At 43.3% G+C, this 18550-nt stretch overlaps 1 protein-coding gene across 1 annotated transcript; it reads left to right on the forward strand.

Moving 5' to 3' along the window:
- Positions 1 to 2157: 2157 nt before the first annotated feature.
- On the forward strand, positions 2158 to 17284 carry NARS1 (asparaginyl-tRNA synthetase 1). The gene is made up of 15 exons (XM_059833710.1): positions 2158 to 2200; positions 3199 to 3281; positions 3494 to 3559; positions 3667 to 3759; positions 4202 to 4291; positions 5583 to 5661; positions 6672 to 6742; positions 7024 to 7110; positions 10149 to 10370; positions 10753 to 10952; positions 11400 to 11535; positions 12582 to 12695; positions 14294 to 14425; positions 15052 to 15183; positions 15785 to 17284. Exons 1-15 carry the CDS (start codon positions 2158 to 2160, stop codon positions 15914 to 15916), a joined length of 1680 nt encoding a protein of 559 aa, XP_059689693.1. The 3' UTR covers positions 15917 to 17284.
- The last annotated feature ends 1266 nt before the right edge of the window (positions 17285 to 18550 follow it).

The raw sequence follows: 18550 nt of genomic DNA on the forward strand, positions 1-18550 counted from the left end.
GTGGTTTCTGTTCCTTTCTTCAACAGTTGACTACAGCTTCCTGCACTAAATTGAAAGAGGTTGTTCTTTGCATCTTGTTCGTATGAGTGATATGCCTTTATTCCTTTCATGGCCAATTCCTTCATTTCCCCTGGAATAAAGAGATCAGAGTCAATAGTTAAGAGGGTTTTTTCTCACTTGCTCTCTGTTTCTCTGCCTGCCTCTCTTTCCAACACTAGAATATGTTTGTGTCTACTTACACAGTGTATTATGAACAGATATATCTGATCTCTGGAAAGCTACCCTTTGAGTTGGCAAAAGTTTGTTCATTTCAGTTTTAGATACAGCAGTCAATAATGGATAACTAGAAAACAGTCACTTGTAGGTGGAACATATCTCACTTGCTAGTGAGTCAATTCTTACAATGTAAAAAGTGTTTTTATGGGAGTCTTTTTACATTTGCATATACTTACACTCTTCAAGTTGAGATGTATGGATGTTTCACTTTTATCTACTTCCAAATCCCAGACTAAGGTTGATTATTGAAATGGTTTTATAGTAAAGATCATGATACACAGCTCTTGTTTAATGGAATGTACATTTCAAAAATCTAATGCAAATAAATATCCTAAAGTTTACAGCCTCTCTTCTAGTAAGTATATGAGTAAGAAGGGTGAGAGGAGTTTAAGTAGGAAGTAAAGATAATTAATCTCTCATTGAGATAGATGGGATTGGTCTTTAAAGAAAGAAAAAAAACACCCCCCATGAGTTGGACTCTAAAACCAGGTGCAATATTAAAATATTAAATAGTAAGTTGAGGTGAGTGTTTTCATTTTCTTTCTAATGTGACGTAGTAAAGACAAACATTTTGTCGTAATGGTTGTTTGGCTTCGACTGGTGATGAAAAGCACAGCTGTTTTAGCTGAGGTTTGACTGTTTGAAGGCTGACCAGAAAGTTAAGTAAAAGTAGATGAGAAGGGAGCTTGAAAGCTAGCAGGCTTTGCGCCTCCTGAAGTGTTCTTCCCCTAGTGAGAGAACGTTCCTGCTGTTACCACCCAGGTAGGCAATAGCAGAGTTCACTCTGTTGCATTAGAGATTGTTTTATCAATCTAGTTTTATTATTTGGACAAAAAGACACAGTCTCCAATACAGAACCATGAACACCAACTTAATTTTGAACGCTTTCCCAAGTCTCACACTACAACTTGAAAGGAGGATTTTAAGTTTCTAGGTAAAAACCGCAATTCCTCAAAAGGGCTTTTCTTGTGATCTCTCTACTGCTGAACGACTTCAGTCAGTTGTCCGAGCTAGCGCTCTGTTCTCGCGTTACTCGCCCCTGCCACGGGCGTTACGCTGCTTTCCTCCCTCCGCTGCTCTCTGGCCCGCTCGCCCCAGCGAGGCCCGCAGCAGGCGGGAGGGTGGCGGGACCAAGTGACAGGACAAGAGGCAATGGCCTCAAGTTGTGCTAGGGGCGGTTCAGGCTGGATATTAGGAAAAAGTTCTTTACGGAGAGAGCGGTGAAGCACTGGCAGAGGCTGCCCAGGGAGGTGGTGGAGTCCCCATCGCTGGAGGGGTTGAAGGACCGTCTGGACGTGGCACTGCGGGACAAGGTGGGGTTGGGCTGGAGTTGGACTCGGTGACCCGACAGGTCTTTTACAACCGCGGTGATTCTGTGGTTCTGCGCCCCGACAGTCAAGGGCGAGAACGCCGTCTGAGGAAAAGGCGGCAGCAGCGGGGAAGAAAGGTCCCGCCGGGATTCAAGCAGCGCGGGGGAGGGAGGGCGGGGCCCGTGCTGCGGGACGGGGCAGAGGCGTGAGCCCCGCCCCCCGCCGGGGCCGGTGCGGAGGGCGGCGGGCGAGGGCCGGGGGCGCGCGGTGCCTCCTGCCCTCCCGCCATCCCCGGAGGCGTGACGGGGCCGGCGCGCCCCTGTTGCGCAATCACTGCCTCCTGCGGCGCGTTAGCGCGCCCCGGCACGTACGCGAGCTCCCGCCTGAGCACGCGCGGGGGGCGGGGCCCCTTTCCCGCCACCGGCTCCTCCCTGCGGGCTCGGGCAGGGGCGGTGGCTGCCGCGGGGCGGGGCCGGGCGGCTGATGCAAGGCGGCGGCGGGTTGGCTCAGGGCGGCGGAAGCGCGGTGACGGCACTTCCGGCGGGCGGCTGCGGCAGTGCGGGCTGCGGGCATGGCGGGAGCGGTTCTGGGGAGGACGGCGGCGCTCGTCCTGGGTGAGGCCCGCGGGCGGGCGGGCGGACGGGCTCTGCGGCGCCTTGCCTCGGCCGCGCCCCGGCGAGGCGGCGGCGCTTTTTGGTGCGGTTCGGTTGGGTCGGCCGCGCCCCTCGCCGCAGGTGGAAGATGGCGGCAGCGGCGGGCGGCTGCCGGTCCCGGTCCCAGTCCCAGCCGCCCTGGCTGGCGGCTGAAGGGCAGCGTGCTCGTCCCGGGGGCGCGGCTTTCGGGTGGGGAGGAAGGAAGCCTTGGGAAGGGCTGGAGGCCCGGGAGGTGGCTCGGCCCGGGAGGTGGCTCGGCCCGGCCCGGTGGGAAGGGCGGAGGGGCGGCTTGAGCGCGGTGCGGGAGCGCTGAGGGGGGCGGCGGGGCTTCTGTGGTGGCCTTGCGGGCGGGCCCGGGCTTCACCTCCTCTGATCCCCGGCGCTGGAACCAGACGCAGCCAGAGGGGCGGAGGGGCTCTGGCAGTCGGCCGGGGGGTGGGGGGTACCTGGGCAGGGCGCGGCAGTGGCGCTCGGAGGGCTCCGGGGCGCGGCACCGGGTGCTCGGGCGCTGGCTTCTCTCCAGCCCCGGGAAGAGGAGGAAGTGTTCCTGTGCCTTTAATTTGTGATTAACTTCTTGGCTATGGGTGAGCTTAACGTTGCCCTGAACCCTCTGACTTTTCTCAACTTCGCCTCCCTGCTTGCCTCGGAAAAGCTATTTCTGTAGAAGGCTGCTGCCTTTTTGGCTCCTGGTGTGCAGCCAGTGACTGGGAAGAGTTCAGTGTCTCGGGAGTCCCTAAGACTTTAGTGTAACACATTTACTGCATGGACGGATTTTTAGAATGGAGAATATTAAATAATCCTTATCTTGTCTGACCAACTGGTTGTTTCTGAAGGTTTATCGCTGCTGATAGCTGTGAAGATTCTATATCCTTGTGCGCATCCAGTTTCTTTCTGAACGTTTCCATAGCTGATGATTTTTTTTTCATTGAGCAACTGCCTGTATTTATCATGTATTACAGAAGAGCTGTATGTTTCTGAACGAGAGGGCAATGATTCCACTGGTGATGGGACACAAAAGAAACCATTCAAGACCGTTCTAAAGGTAACTGTGGAAAACACCTCCTGTTTGTTGTGAAGAGTGTGAACTGTGCGCTAGGTCAAGTGGTTGGCCGTGGATTTCTAAATGTAAATCTTATACTGGTTTTTGCAGCTCTGACCAGAAGGATCAGAAGTAGGATTTCTGCCCAGCCTCTTTAAGGATGATTTAGTTCACTTGCACTGCTGTTGATTCTGTTGCTTTCTCCCCCTTTTTAGGCTTTGATGACAGCAGGAAAGGAACCGTTTCCTACTATTTATGTGGATTCGCAAAAAGAAAACGAGGTGCTGTAGCATTAGAGCTTCCTAGTAGAAATTATTTTAATGCTCTGTTGCATGAAGGGGCACAAATGTAATCTTTTCTCTTCTGCTCTCTCTTTGGATTGATTCAGAGATGGGCCATTATTTCAAAGTCACAGATGAAAAATGTCAAAAAACTGTGGCACAGGGAACAAATGAAGAATGAAGCTAAGGAGAAGAAGGAGGTAGGTTGCAGATGGCGCCCACTTGGAGGAAACGTACCACCTTTCTTTTCTAAAAACATTAAACAGCGTTGTTGTCATTCCCACCCCTCCAAAAAAGCTTCCGTTTGTTCTTCATCTGTGTCATTGTTTTACACACACGTTATTTAGAACTTGCCTTTCTTTAGATTAGGACAAGCAAACGGCTGCAACTGGGTGAATTTTGAAGCAATCTGTTGCCTTTAGGCTTTCAGGAAAAAATAAGAAATGCATCTGTGCACTTTTTTCTCATCCTGGTCTTGAATTAGGGCAGGTTTAGGCCCCAGCAGGGTAGCATCAAGGCTTTTTATGACATCTGTGTCTGTAAGTGTACGTTATAGTCTCTGGTAATTGTAAAGAGTGGGAATCTTACAAAGCCTGGTTACAGCTATTTAGTAGGTTGTTGTTTGTTTTTTTTTAAAACCAGGCAGAAGATCTCTTGAGAAGAGAGAAGAACCTGGAGGAAGCTAAGAAGGTTGTTATCAAGAACGATCCTAGTCTTCCAGAGCCAAAATGTGTGAGTAAGATCCAGTGCACTTGATACGTGGCCTGTGTTATAGCACCTTGTCTGCGCGAAGATTAAGTCTGTCTCTGCTTTGTGGCTCTGGTGGCTGTTGAAGGCCACCATCTTTTTGCTGTCTGTAAATGTAACTTTGTTTTTCTGGTTATCTGTGTCCTCTAGTATATAGACTTTGTTCTTTCTCATGCACTCGATGGGTATCTGAACCTTCTTAGTTCATGCATCAGACTTCTCTGCGTCTGTGTTTGTCTACTCGTAGAGACCATTTTTCAAATAGAAAAAGTTCATTAGTTTTGCTTTGTTTGATAATTGTAGTGGTGGAGAGTGAAGAAACAGTGCTCGTTAGAGGACGTAATTTAAGTTTTGAGACGTGTCCTTATTTGGCTGTATGTAGAGTCCTCCTGGATTTGGTGATTTGGTGCAGTCCTTAGCTTAGTAAGCAGACACTATGTGTGCTGCTCTGTGATAGGTTTTTTGGATAGACTCCGTATAGAAGGGGTTTCTACGTACATGTGTAGAAGATGGTTTTGATTGGAGCCCTGCACTCTCATGGCTGCCCCTTGGGAAGGGGGCAGCTGGGCCCAGCTGTGCTGAAACCACAGTCTCTTCTAGACCGGTGTACTGTAGCAGTCTTTAACTGCCTGGGGCATGATCCATTTTGAAGGTGCCTGCTGGGTTAATTGTTCCGACTGTGGCAGGGTCAGTACCTCAGCTACATGTCTGGATGTACCTCTGTCAGATCCAGGTCCTCTGCTTCTTTGACTGCTAACTGAACTCATCCGTTGAATGTCTTCAGAAGTTAATCCAGAGTGCAATCAGAATGCCGGAAACTGTGTCTGAAGCATCCTTTCCAGGTTTTTTGGTGATCTAATGCACCTTGTATTTCCAGTAGTACCTGAGTACTCTAGTCTTAAGGTGTGAGCTGTGTTTTCACTTCTCCTTTTGGCTGAATGCCAAGTGGGCTTCTTTAAAAGCTGTTACAGTCCTTACTTTCTACATGGCAAAGTAAGCCTGCTAAATAGAAAGGACTCAGTATAAGTCTGGAAATGCTGTTGAACATACTGCCGGTGATACAACTTCCTAAAACACTCTTTCCTTACTAAAGAGCTGTTCAGTATCAACAGCTGTGCTTATGCCCTGCTTGGAACTTAGCTTCAGTGGTGCTGGGAGGAGCCGTTTTGGGGAGGGAGTTGTCATATATGCTTGTTTTCTAAGTAATGATGTAGAAAACGCCATCTAAATGTTAAATCATTTTTCTATTTGATTGCTTTTATTCCCTGCTTTACAGGTAAAGATTGATGCTTTGGAGGCTTACAGAGGCCAGAGAGTGAAGATTTTTGGCTGGATTCACAGATTACGGAGGCAAGGTAAACCACAAGCATTTAGAAGTTACTGAACCTGTACAGAGAGATGGAAAAAATAGAGTAGCCTTCAAAGTTTCGACACTTTCAATGAATCAGACAGCACCTATTCTTAAATTTTTAAACCATCAGTTAGATGTCCTCTTTGCTTTATCACAGTGGTCGCTACAACACTGAAAATTCTGCATGACGTATGAGCACACAGACGTTTCTTAGTTGAAATCTTACGGGATTTTCAGTTTGGAGGCCAGTCTTGCAGAATTTCTTCAGAAGAATTGTTTTGTGTTTTAAACTAACCCTGCAAACTGAGGAGCTAACTAGCATCTGCTCATAGTGAAATCAGCAAATTGGAATTTTAAAGTTACATAAAGTAGCGTAACTTATTTTAAAATAAGTTTAGCAAGTAGTACTTCTGTCAAAGTGATTGGTATTCTAGTGAGCAAGGTGGCATCAGTTGGGGCATGGAAGTGCAGGCAGAGGTGGTTCTGACTCCACAGGTGTTTGTTCAAATTACCACTGAAAGACCTGACAAAGCAGTTGTGGACATTGTGAGCGGTTTCTAGCAAATTATTTCTGTAATTGTATGCCTTTGTGGAGAGGTGGGTGACCAGGGGGACATCACTTTATCTGTGTTAGGTGTACCTTGGGCCTGTGCATTCAGCACTTCTGCAAACAGACTTGTAGTCCCTCAGGACCAGAGGGACATTTGAAGTCGTGGCGTGACGGTGCAATCCCAGCACTGCTGAGGTTGGAGCAGGCTTTGCTCTTGATGTCTCTTGAAACTTATTTTAACTTGTTATACAAAATACAGCTCTGTGAAAGTCTTCCATAACTGTGCTAATGATTCAGTGTTTACCTGGAACATCTTTGTTTTTTAAAATAGAAAAATGTGATCACAGTCCTTCTGTAATAATCTGCATATCAGTGATTAATGTGTCTTGGGATTGGGCCTGTTCAAATGGATCAGTGAATAAAGCTGAGGCTCTCTGGGATTTTTTTTCTTCTCTCCTAACTAGGAAAAAATCTGATGTTCATTGTTTTGAGAGATGGTACAGGTTTTCTTCAGTGTGTCCTTTCAGATGAACTGGTAAGTTATGATGATTTAATTCTATTCTGTCATTAAATAAGTGAAGTGTTCATACCTCATCCATCTTTTCTATAGACGATTGGAAGTTCTCCTAAACCTACTGATTAAGTTGTGTTATTTTTAAATTGTATCTCCTAACCCTAGAGTTTTTTTGACAATGTGAGAACTATTTAGAAGTGAGTATGAGTTAATCTTGTCTGTGACTCCAATAGATGTCGTAGGAAAACTAAAAATAAAAAATTGCCTTCACTATGCCTTTGTCTCTCTTTCTCTCTCTGTAGTGTCAGTGTTACAACGGGCTGATTCTCTCTACGGAGAGCAGTGTTGCAGTGTATGGTACGCTGAACCTTGTTCCTGAAGGCAAGCAGGTATGCTAGTTAGATATGGATGTGTATTTGGGTCTCCTCCTCTTTAACAGTTTATCATTTTCCTGATGGAAGGGGAAGCAGAGGTGGAAGTAATTATTAGATTATTTTGGTGGGGAATGTGTTTAGAGAAAAGAACAAACCTCCCAAAGCTGCTGCTGTCACCCACAGTTCAGTGTGTGACAGGTGAACTATGTGACTGTTCTGCTTTTGCCTGCAACAATTTTCCACTGATATGTTCCATAGATATTTCCTAGAATGTAACAGTGGAAAATCATGTTAAATAAACAACATAGCTTTATTTTCCCTAACAGGAGGTTTGTTCAGTTTTTATTTTGTGAGGCTGAGAGTTTGGGATTAGCTCTCTACTGAGATGGGTTTGTAGGCATTTCACCATGTTGTATTTGTCCTCCAGCACTTGGCAGGTGTATAAACTAGGTGGTTTACTATAACTTGTTTTGTAAAGCGTTGTTTATAATGTTGGTCTCAGGTTAAGGACTGGGCAGGTGTGATTTTTAGGTCTCAAAATATGATGCTGCTTATGCCTTCTGCCTTTCTCATTCCAGTCTAGATCTACAAACTGTTACTGTTTGAAAAATTGTTTGAATCTGGAGTTAGGGCTAAAGCCACGTTAAGCAGCTATGTGTGAAGGATAGCCCATGAAAAGGATTCAAACTGAAGGTGGGAGAGAAGCTTTTACAAGAAGCTTTTATCTGTGACAGCAACTCAGTGTGCTCATCAGGACACGTAGGCCTACATCAGGCTATTTATTGAAAATTACTGTAAGACTTCTGTCTTAATTAAGAGGTGATAAAGACAAAAATAAGTTGTGTCTGTGTGGCAAAACTTAACTTGTGATGCAGAAACAGCAAGCAAGCTCAGGCCACATTTGTTCTATTAAATCTTAAGTCGTCCTTTTAAGACATGAGCTCTTGATAGTTGCTTGTAGTAATGTCGTTTTTTTCTGAAGGAGAAAGCAAAGCAGTAATGTTGAGATGTAGAGGACAGGTGTATGTTTAACCTTGCTAGTCTGTAAGCTTACCTCATCCTTTAGATATATATTCAAAATTGTCATCAACTCTTGCAGTGAGAGTTGTTCTTTTGTGTGCCTTGGCAATCCATATTCTCCTGTCTGGTCTCTTGAGTAAGTGTACTAACTCTAGTAAGGTAACAGGGAGAAGAAGTATGTCTGAGGAAAAAAAAAAAAAATCACATTTTGGAGTGTTACATTGCTTTAAACAATGTTTCCAAGATGTACTAGACAATATATTAGCAAAGTGGTCCCTCACTGTGGCTGTCCGTGGTGTGTAAAATAAGGTCAAAGTGTTAACCTTTTGTGGTGCTTTGTAGATAATTCAATTTTCTTACTGTTGGCCATTATGGGCATGTTTTGCAAATGAAATTTGGATAGGCTTAATTGCTGTAGTTGGCCCTGCCACTCGGGTCTTATCCCCAAGAGATCGACCTAAGGTTAGAGAGCCAAGCTCAGTTAAATGTGAACCCACTCCCTGTTGTGTTTGCCAATCAGAAGTTAGCAAGATTTCCTTTCCTTCATAGCTTACACTACTGGGACTCCTAAAAATAAATGCAGCTGAACAGGGATCACTTTTTTAAACAACTTTATGCAGTTTGGTAATCGTAAGTAACTTGTAGTATCTTACTGCTCATAATGTTTCAGACATTGAAAACACTTCATGTTTTCATGTCTCATCACAACGATACAATGCTTTTAGTGAACAAAACCACCAGATTTGTAAAACTCTGTTGATTAGACTTTGAAGATCTGCATTTATACCCTGAAAATACTGTGGATGAAAAAAATACTATTTTAGGGGACAGAAGCCTACTGTGACCCACACGGGGGAGCTGGTGAGACCAGAAATTAAGAGGTCTGGTCTGTATGTAGCCCGGGCAGCTGGGCAGGGCTGAGCCCTGGCATGGGGACCTCTGCTTGCCGTGTGGCAGCAGATAGGACAGGGGAGATTAGCCAGCATGAAACTTCCTATTTTCACATTGTGGTGAGATGCTGCTTGGTGCAGAAAGATTGCTCAGGTGTCTCTGACAGACAAGCTCAAAAGTACCCATAGTGAGCTAGTTCTTCCCCTGTTGTGATCTAAGCAATGTTTTTCAGCTTTTTTGAAGTTTGCCATCCAGTAGAGAATGTGGCTCAATTATTACAAAGAACAAAATACCTTGAATGTCGTACTGCACTCTTGGGTCTGCATTTTTTTCTAAGAGATGGGAGAACTCTTCACTTTGTACGTGTGAAGTGTTCTTAAGGCATTCAGGAAGGTTCTTTGTGCCAGTGTGTTGTGTTGTAGCACCATACAAACTACTGTGAAGAAAATTAACTCCATCCCAGCCAAAACTAGTACACAGTGTAAGTTACCACAGAATGCCTTTGGTTGGGAGGAACTCTGAAGGTCATCTGGTCCACCCTCTTCTTGAAGAAGATCTAATGCGAGGTCAGGCTGCCAAGGGTCTTGTCCAAATGTGTTTCTGAATGTCCCTAAGGATGGAGAGGGCAGTCTGGCTTGGTCTGTGCTCCAGCATTTCACCACCCTGTGAAGAATTTTTTTGTTTATAGCCAATTGAAATCTCCCTTGCTGCAATTTGAGACATTTGTCCTTTTCCTGGACACATCCAGAGACTCTGGCTCCATCTTCTCTATAACCACCCATTAAATAGTTGAAGGTAGTAAGTAGTTTCCCCCTGCTTAGCTTTCTGTTCTTCCAGCTGAATAAACCCAGCTGTCTGTGATCTATTATACTTAAACTGAATGCCTCTGGAAGCTTCTAATTATCTGCCTGTAGTACTCAATCCCATTCATGTTAAGTATGAGAGACTCATGGTGGGTTACAAATGGCAATTCCAAGTGTAGTACAACTGGATTACAAAGCAGTCACTCTGAAAATACTGCAGTTAGGCTTTTAGCATCTTTTGTTTAAACTGGATTAACGCCTCTGCTATGATGCCAGATGGTGACATCCAAAGGGCAAAAAGTGGACTTCTGAAATTTTTGTTTCTTTTCAAATTGGCAGGCTCCAGGAGGCCATGAGCTGAACTGTGATTACTGGGAGCTTATTGGTCTGGCCCCAGCAGGAGGGGCTGACAATCTACTCAATGAGGATTCGGAGGTTGATGTGCAACTTAACAACAGGCATATGATGATTCGAGGCGAGAATATGTCCAAAATCTTCAAGGTGCGCTCCATGGTAGTACAGGCCTTCAGGGATCATTTCTTTGCCAATGGATATTATGAAGTAAGTATATTTTCCCTTGTCAGCAAATGACTAATGTCCTGACTCCAAGGCTATCTTTTTTGTGGAAAAACTGTGTAGACTTTCTAATTGACCTGAAAGGGGGAAAAGATAAGCTGTTAATTAGGAGACTATTATTTGATTGCTTTCATAGACATAGATCTCAAAGGTGTATAGACACTTCTGAGGTGTGGAAGTGTTAACAGGGTGATTCACAAACAGCCTGCATACCTTTTTTTAGGGTGCTGAAGGATATCAGACTGAAGTACTTGTATGCATGCATACAGAAGCTTTGTTGATGATGTTCTGGAACAGTGTGCCTTACATCGCTGCTGTTACGTGTTGTCATCGTTGTCCTTAAATCTTCACTCTTGTTCTTTAACAGGTTACACCACCAACTTTAGTCCAGACGCAGGTGGAAGGAGGCTCAACCCTATTCAAACTGGATTATTTTGGTGAAGAGGCATACTTAACACAATCATCCCAGCTCTATCTGGAGACCTGCATTCCAGCGTTAGGAGATGTTTTCTGTGTTGCTCAGTCATACAGAGCTGAGCAATCCAGGACCCGCAGACACTTGGCAGAGTATGGAGAGAGTATATGTCTTTGTTATTTATGTATAAGTGAATTTATAAAGCAGGGGAGTAGCAGGCAGTTGGATGACATAATGTACAGTGAGCAGACAGCACAGTACTAATGTGGAAGGACTGATCAAAAGTGTATTTGGGGGTAATACCTTCTCTTGGTCAATATCCAGCTGGTTGGAATACCTTGACATTTAGTGAAGGAAGATCTGGACAAAACAGAGCTGATACGTTTTTAGGAAGCTTTGTCTTTTTAGAAAATACAGTTCATACTGTTGTCTTTTTTTTTTACGGCTTTATTTCGTTTACAGTGTAGAAGCGGGAAAAATGAGAAAGGGGATGAAAGTGTGTGTTCTTGGGTTGTGTTTTTTTGTCGCAAGAATTTTTTTCACAGCTAAAGATTTGTTGCTTGTGTGTGGTTTTGTAATGGTGTGACTTTGTGTTTCAGATACACTCACATTGAAGCTGAATGCCCTTTTATAAGTTTTGAGGATTTATTGGACCGTCTGGAGAGCTTGGTTTGTGATGTAGTAGACAGAGTCTTGAAGTCACCTGCATCAAGCTTACTCTATGACCTAAACCCGGTAGGCAGCAATGTGGAACAGTCATGAATAGCCAAGAAAAGATGATCTTTAGCCTTTTCTGATCAGCTTGTTCATCTGGGGAAGGCAGGGCATGGCAGTGAGCTATGCTTGTTTACTATTATTAATAAAGAAAAACATTAAATAACATCAAAAGAATGAAAATGCTGCAAGGCTGGTAATGACTCTTCCAGAAGCAGGGGACTGTGGGGAAAGAAGTTCCCTGTTAGCAAGTTCCAGGAGCCAGCAATGTGCTGGGATTTATTGCGATGTGTACTGTACCAGTAGAATAAAAACCTCTATCCCAGAGCTCGTAATATTGATCGGCCGGTACTTGCAGATTGAGCACAAGGGAGCAATGAAACAACTGCTGTTTTACTTTCTACCCTGGAACATGGAGCTCTGTAAAGCTATTTTCATTTGTTAGAGACCCTTTGTCTTCTGTTGCCTTGGCAAAGAAGATGGCTTTAAGAGGCTGCTAACTTCATCTCCCTCACCAGCTTTTCTCTCAGAGCGCATACAAACTCAGTCATCCCTGTTATTTTCACCTGTTTTCCTGATAAACACTAGGAGGTTCGGTTTTAAATTTGGGCTGAGACAGGGGGCAGGAGGTAGGAAATAGCAGCAGCACAGCCCACCTCCCAGAGACAGGTTCTGAAGCTGCTCTGTGCACCGGGGAGCAATAATGTTCTTTAGTGGCCTTGTACATGGAATCTCTGCTAATGGTTCAGTTTGAAACGCCTACATGTGCAATGAATTCCTACAGAAACGGAAGCGTCTTTGAAAATACTTCCTCTCTTCTCTCTCCTGCCATCTTTTTCAGCATCTGTTCTGTGAGCTTTACTGGGCTTGGAAGATGGTTGTGTTGTGTTCTAGCTTTCCAGTACTCAGCTTGATTTTTATTTTTTTTAAGTAATCATTTGTTGATGTATGAGCTGGAAAGAGTAATGTGTATGCTTCAAGTCTGGAAGTGGACTTGCTGATCAACTAGAAAAGTATTCTTTAAAAATGGTACTCTTCCAACTGTCTTTGTCTACTCTAATTTACAGGGCTTCAAGCCCCCTAAACGTCCTTTCCGACGAATGAACTATTCTGAAGCCATTGAGTGGTTAAAGGAACATGATGTGAAGAAGGAAGACGGCACTTACTATGAGTTTGGGGAAGTAAGTCTTTCTGAGGCTCTTTCAGAATTAAAACCAAACAAACTCCCATGGCCCTGCACTAAGGGTGTATAAGTCCTTTGAGGAACAGTGTATTTGGATCATGATGCTATTGGACTTCCTGTGTGAATCTGTTGTGTTTTGTTTGGAATGATATCGATGAGGAGTGAAATTCCCGTCCCATTTAAGTTAAAGGGCGTTTATAGCAAAGCTTCAGCGAGGCCTGGATTTTTGTCTGAACTGTGATGGGAGGTGTAGTGATGTCGTATTGGGGAATGCAAGTGTGGCCTGGGTTTTCACATAATGTCTTTTGAACGTTGGAATCAAAATCTGTGGTGTCACCTGTGCAACTGTTCCCTGTCTCACTCTTCTCCAACATGTAAGACAAAATTATTTGATGGAGATCAGGAGGACTTGGTGGTGTAGCCATAGTCAACAAAGGATTTAAGAGAAGGGAGATTTTTAGGAGGAGATCATATAATTGTTTAACTTTAAAGTCTACACAGCGTGTTCTGAGGGAACCTTGGCAGCTCAAAATCAGATGTGTTGGGTTTTTTGCTGTTGCTGTTTTTCCCATCTGTATCAAAGGTGATAGAGATGAAGGGAGGGAAAGGCCTTCAAACTGCACTGAACTTAAGGTTCCAGAGAGAAATACAGATTCTTACCTCCTCTCCTCCACTGCAGGCTGACGCTTGCTCTTGTGAGCTGCCTTTGCACAAGGCCTGTGTTCCTTGCGCTTTCCTTGCTGTGTGTGCTATAGTTGGTGCCTTCTGCCCCCCTTGCACAGCAATCAGTGCTGTATCAGTGTTCAGCTGGATTAAACAAGTAACAGGCATGGCTGGCTTTTTTCCTGTTAAGGAAAAAATCTAATATTCTGACTTCAACTCAGAATCTAAGAAAAGTGTGATACCTTTGGCTGAATAAAAGTTCACATTAAACCTTTTAGCAACAGACAGAGTGTTTTGACTAAACAAAGTGTGTTTATTTAACAAGCCGTGATCACCTCATCACTGATGTTCCCTGTCAGTGTTACTCTGGTGTCATCCTTCACTTCTCTCCAGTTTTTAAACAGTAAAACTGCTGAATTGATCAAAATGAAACTTCTGCTAGGTGTTTCACAATTTATCAAATCTCAGTCAGAAAACTTGGATAAAAACAAATAACCTCATCTATGTAACTGATCAGTTGAGGTTTTTTAAAAAATAGCCCATATACATAACAAGGAAACACTTAAACTTCATAGTCTTAAGGTTTGTGGAAAACAGTATTGGGGAGGAAGGAGATGAGGCTCTTCAGTGTTCACTGGATGTTTGGAAAGTCTACATTTCAGGTTAGGTTTTCCTCGGTTTTCTGTCTGAAACATTGGGCAGACTTGGATTGTAATTGAACAGATCTACACCCCACCCCACCCCCCCGACATACATGTTTTTAAATATAGTTTCTTCTAAGATAAGTTAGTTTTAAAAATGTAGGTATATTAGGACTAATGTGTGGATACATGTAGTCTGAAACTGTCTTTGTTTCATGCCTGATACATGTGGAACTCGAGGTATTGGAGTGGTTTTGGTTTTAAATATTAATAAAGCCTTCTTTAACTCTAGGATATTCCTGAAGCTCCTGAGAGATTGATGACAGACACCATTAATGAGCCAATCTTGTTGTGCCGATTTCCTGCAGAGATAAAGTCTTTCTATATGCAGCGCTGTCATGATGATTCCCGGCTTACTGAATCCGTAAGTTGGTATTTTACGTAGTGTTGCAGGCTTCTAGATAGAGTGGGGAATGTCAGTGTGACTGAGCACAAAAATGAACAAGTACTCCAGGAAAATCTCGGAGAATTCTTACCAGGTTTTGTTTTGGTTGTACCTTGGTGTGGCTTGTTGATCCTATAGAAATAAAGAAAGCAGCTGTGAAGTGCTAATAAAATGTCAGTAGATCGTAGTGAGCATGCTCTTTGCCGACCTCAGGTAAGTGCTAGTCTAATGACAATACTTCTGTCACTTCTTGGAGGCTGTGTTCTCTAAACACTAGCTGTCTGGCAGCCAGGAAGAGTGGTGGTTGCTAGGAATGGTGCTGGGTTTGTGGTTCTGTGGTGGTTTGTGGCTTTTTTTTTATTTCTTTGTTTTTTACAGTTCAGTGTGGCCAAGCGTATTAGAGATTAAGTTAGAGAACCTAGTCAGTTAGTTTATTCCATCTGTGAACTGGGTCTGGAAGGAATTGCCTGCCTTCCTGTCAGGGAGAATTAAAATTACATGTTAAAGTGTGTTATGGAAATACAGGTTTAAGTTTGGGCTATTTTTCTTCCCCCTCCTGCAGGCAGCTTAATTGTAATAGTTTGATCTCAACTTGTGTGTTGCAGGTTGATGTGCTGATGCCTAACGTCGGTGAAATTGTTGGAGGCTCTATGCGTATCTGGGACAGTGAGGAGCTACTTGAAGGCTATAAGAGAGAGGGCATTGATCCCACGCCATACTACTGGTATACTGATCAGGTTTGTAAAACAGATTAGATGTGCTGCTTGTTAGATATATTTGACTTTTTTTTTTAAAAAAACTGCTCTTGAAATGATGCAGTCTAAACTGGAAATGTATCTTTGGTGGCCCAAAGTAGATAATCATTTAACCATTGGCAAAATGTAATGGGTAACACTTTCCATTATGTTAAAATTGCTGTTGTTTGCTGCAGTTGCATGCTGCCCTGACCAGATCACCTTCATTAGACTGGTCTGTGCAGGCGTATTCCTCTCGTAATGTCTTCTGCAACGTTTGTGAAGCCCTTCTTTTTAAATAAAGAGAGGTTGGTCTTTACAGGCTCGACTGGCTAAGCTCTAGCTAGCGTAACGGGAAGAGAAAAGGAGGCAGTTGAAAAAGGATCGTTAAGACTTTCTCTTTCACCTTCTTTTTTCCTCTTCTAGTCCTTACACTGCCCCAGGTAGCTCAGCACATGACAACTAAGTGCAGATATCTTGCCTGAAAGAGCACGGTCCATCTTCCTCATCAGTCATAAAATAATCTTGGAAGGATGGTGTTACTGCAATTATTATATAAATACCAATATGTTTAATATCTACTCTCTTGATTTTAATTTCACAGAGAAAATACGGTACGTGCCCTCATGGTGGATATGGTTTGGGATTAGAACGGTTCCTAACCTGGATTCTGAACAGACACCATATCCGAGATGTCTGTCTCTATCCACGCTTTGTCCAGCGCTGCAAACCTTAGCCATCTTTGCGATAAACTAGAAAATTGAGCAGCTGATGCTTGGAAAAGAACGATATACTCTGCTATACTACAGCCCGTCTGAGAACAAGACTTATTGCAATCTGTTGCTAATACAAATACTAAATTAGGGCGTGAAAAGGAAAATAAACAAAACCCTTTTTTTGAAGGAAAATGCTACTAATTAACTGGAAGAAGCCTTAGAAAAAATTGTTAGGTGCGTTTATGCTCTCAAATCAACATAAAACAAAGATCCTGATAAGCTGTCATTTAAAAAAACAAGATACGCTCCTGCTTTTAATTTCTGTGACTTAAAAGAAAATATCCTGGGCATTTGATTTTTTTTTTAATTTGCTTTAATTTTAATCTGTTTTCTCTTGTGATTTCTTGTTGGGGAAATCAGGAGTTCGAGCTCTTTAAATTCCCCAATACTGACCTTTGATAAGGGGATGAAAAGACATCATCTAAAGAGCTCAACAAAGTATAAAAATGGGAATAATTATATTAAGTGCTGCACTTTCTTAGCTCCTGCTGTTTTTAATGGAAGTTCTGTTTGAGTTTATGCAGTAGCGAGGTATGTAGTATTGACCACAAAATTCCACTGCAAGAGACTTGGGTTGGTTTTTTTCCCAGATTATTTATTGGTTAGAAATGATGAGGCTGCTGGTGAGGTAGGCTTTGCTACTTTTTCCTGATACCTGTGGATGAAGTGCTGTAGTGGGTCCATGCACACCCAGCTGATGCTGAATTACAGTAGGAGGGGACATGTCAGAGCACTGTCTGTTAGCTCGTGGTCACTGGGATGTTGGTGGAGCCTTCAAAGTAAGAGTCTGTTGTCTGTTTCAAACCAGAAATGACTGATTGAAGACCCAAAGAAGCTGGTAGCTTTGAAATAGAAATGGATTTCAGCATTGTATGCTGACCGAATTGCTGTCCTCTCTAGATGAATTGTAGTTCAAGCAGGGCTTTCCCATGTCACGCTGAAGTATGTTTTTATAGTAGAGCAGTTCCATGTTTCTTAGCTGACTCCATGTTCTCTTGTGCTACTGCATCTGAGCAGATTCTCTGGCTGTAATCAAGTTATCAGGTAGGCTTAATTAAATATTTAATGTGTTGAGTCATCTGTATGCTTTTTAGTCATAAATAAAGCAATTCCTTTTACTAGGGAGAAAAAAAATTGGTAGGTGCATCACTTGCTACCTGCACTGAGACTTGATCTGGATTTGCCATTCATAAAATTGTTGAGCTGTGTGATGTCCATATTTTTGTAATAAATGACTGGTTTTCTTCATCTTGCATGTTACAATCTATAAACTGGTCTAAATCACAACCAATAAATTACGGCAACGTAAGTTGGCCTGCGAGACACTAGTTCTTGACCTGTAATTGTCTGTTCCTTTCCTTTCACTTAGTCTTTATAGCTTGCTTAATATAGTCTGTCCTGGCATAGGCAGTATCTATGTGGGCAAAAGCACAGGAAAAGTGAATTTTAAAGTGCAGTAAACACATACTCCAAAAAACGGAAACAGCTTTTTAAACTAAATCCCTGCTAATTAACTTAAAGGCATGAATTTTTATAATTTGGATAGACCATCTCAGCTACCCAGTTGAAACATCGTAGGGAGAACAAATGTGGTGCTGGATAACTGGTTGCCAAGGCAGCAGCTCCAGAGGGGGTGGGCCATGACTTCTGGCTGCTTGTAGCTGCGGGTGCCCAAAGTGAGGCCAGGTTTGTGAGCAGAGCTAACATCTGCCTTGCCAACTAATACAGTTGGAAGAAGTGAGGTTATTTAAACATCTGGATTTAAGGTTGCCTTGGGGTTTGTTGGGCATTGCTGTGTGACCTGAGGGGTGGTGCTCCTTTGAAGCTAGAGGAGGTGAGTAGAGGCTGCATGAGGATGAATGAAAGATGCTCTGAGAAATTAACACTGCTAAAATGGTTTTCTTTCTTAGCCACCTTTCTTTGAAATCAGCCTTTTCACCCATTTTCCCAGTCCTTTTGTAGCCACAATAGAAGAAAATGTACAGTAACATGCCTCAGCTCACTCTCGCATTCGCCCTACTCTGTTTCTGATGGGTTGTTCTTTGTCTGAACGTAGAACTTAAGACTCTTAAATACCTGCAAAAGTATAGTGAACTGTGAATTTCCTGTGGTTTGGGGTATTGTTGCATATGTGTCAAGTACTTAAGTTAGAGGAAGAGGAGAAAACAAGCTTGACTGCAACAAAATGCTAGGCATTTCTTGCTTCTGAACTTACATACTTGATAACTTACTAACAGTGAGCTACAGGAAAAATCACCCCAGTCCAAAAGTTGAACATGCTTCCAAGTAGTAATCCTACCCCTTGGTGTTTTGTTTCTGTGGGGGTTTTTTTTTGTTAGTGGGGGGAGAAGGAGGGGAGCTCAAGAGTAATTCAGAGTATTTAGGCATTTATGAATGTATAAAGACTTTTTATAAAAAAAAAAGTCCTTCAAGTGCCTGAAGTGATGGGAAGGGAGGAGAAAGTTTGGGAAAAGATACTACTAGAAAAACATCACTTGTTGGCAGTTGGTGTTCTGTCCTTAAAACTGGCAGGGCTGAGCTGCTTTGTGAAGGTTAAAAGCCTCCATATCAGGGGAGCTGCCACAGGAAGGTCT

Source organism: Gavia stellata, chromosome Z, assembly GCF_030936135.1.
Source record: "Gavia stellata isolate bGavSte3 chromosome Z, bGavSte3.hap2, whole genome shotgun sequence".
Taxonomy (NCBI): domain Eukaryota; kingdom Metazoa; phylum Chordata; class Aves; order Gaviiformes; family Gaviidae; genus Gavia; species Gavia stellata.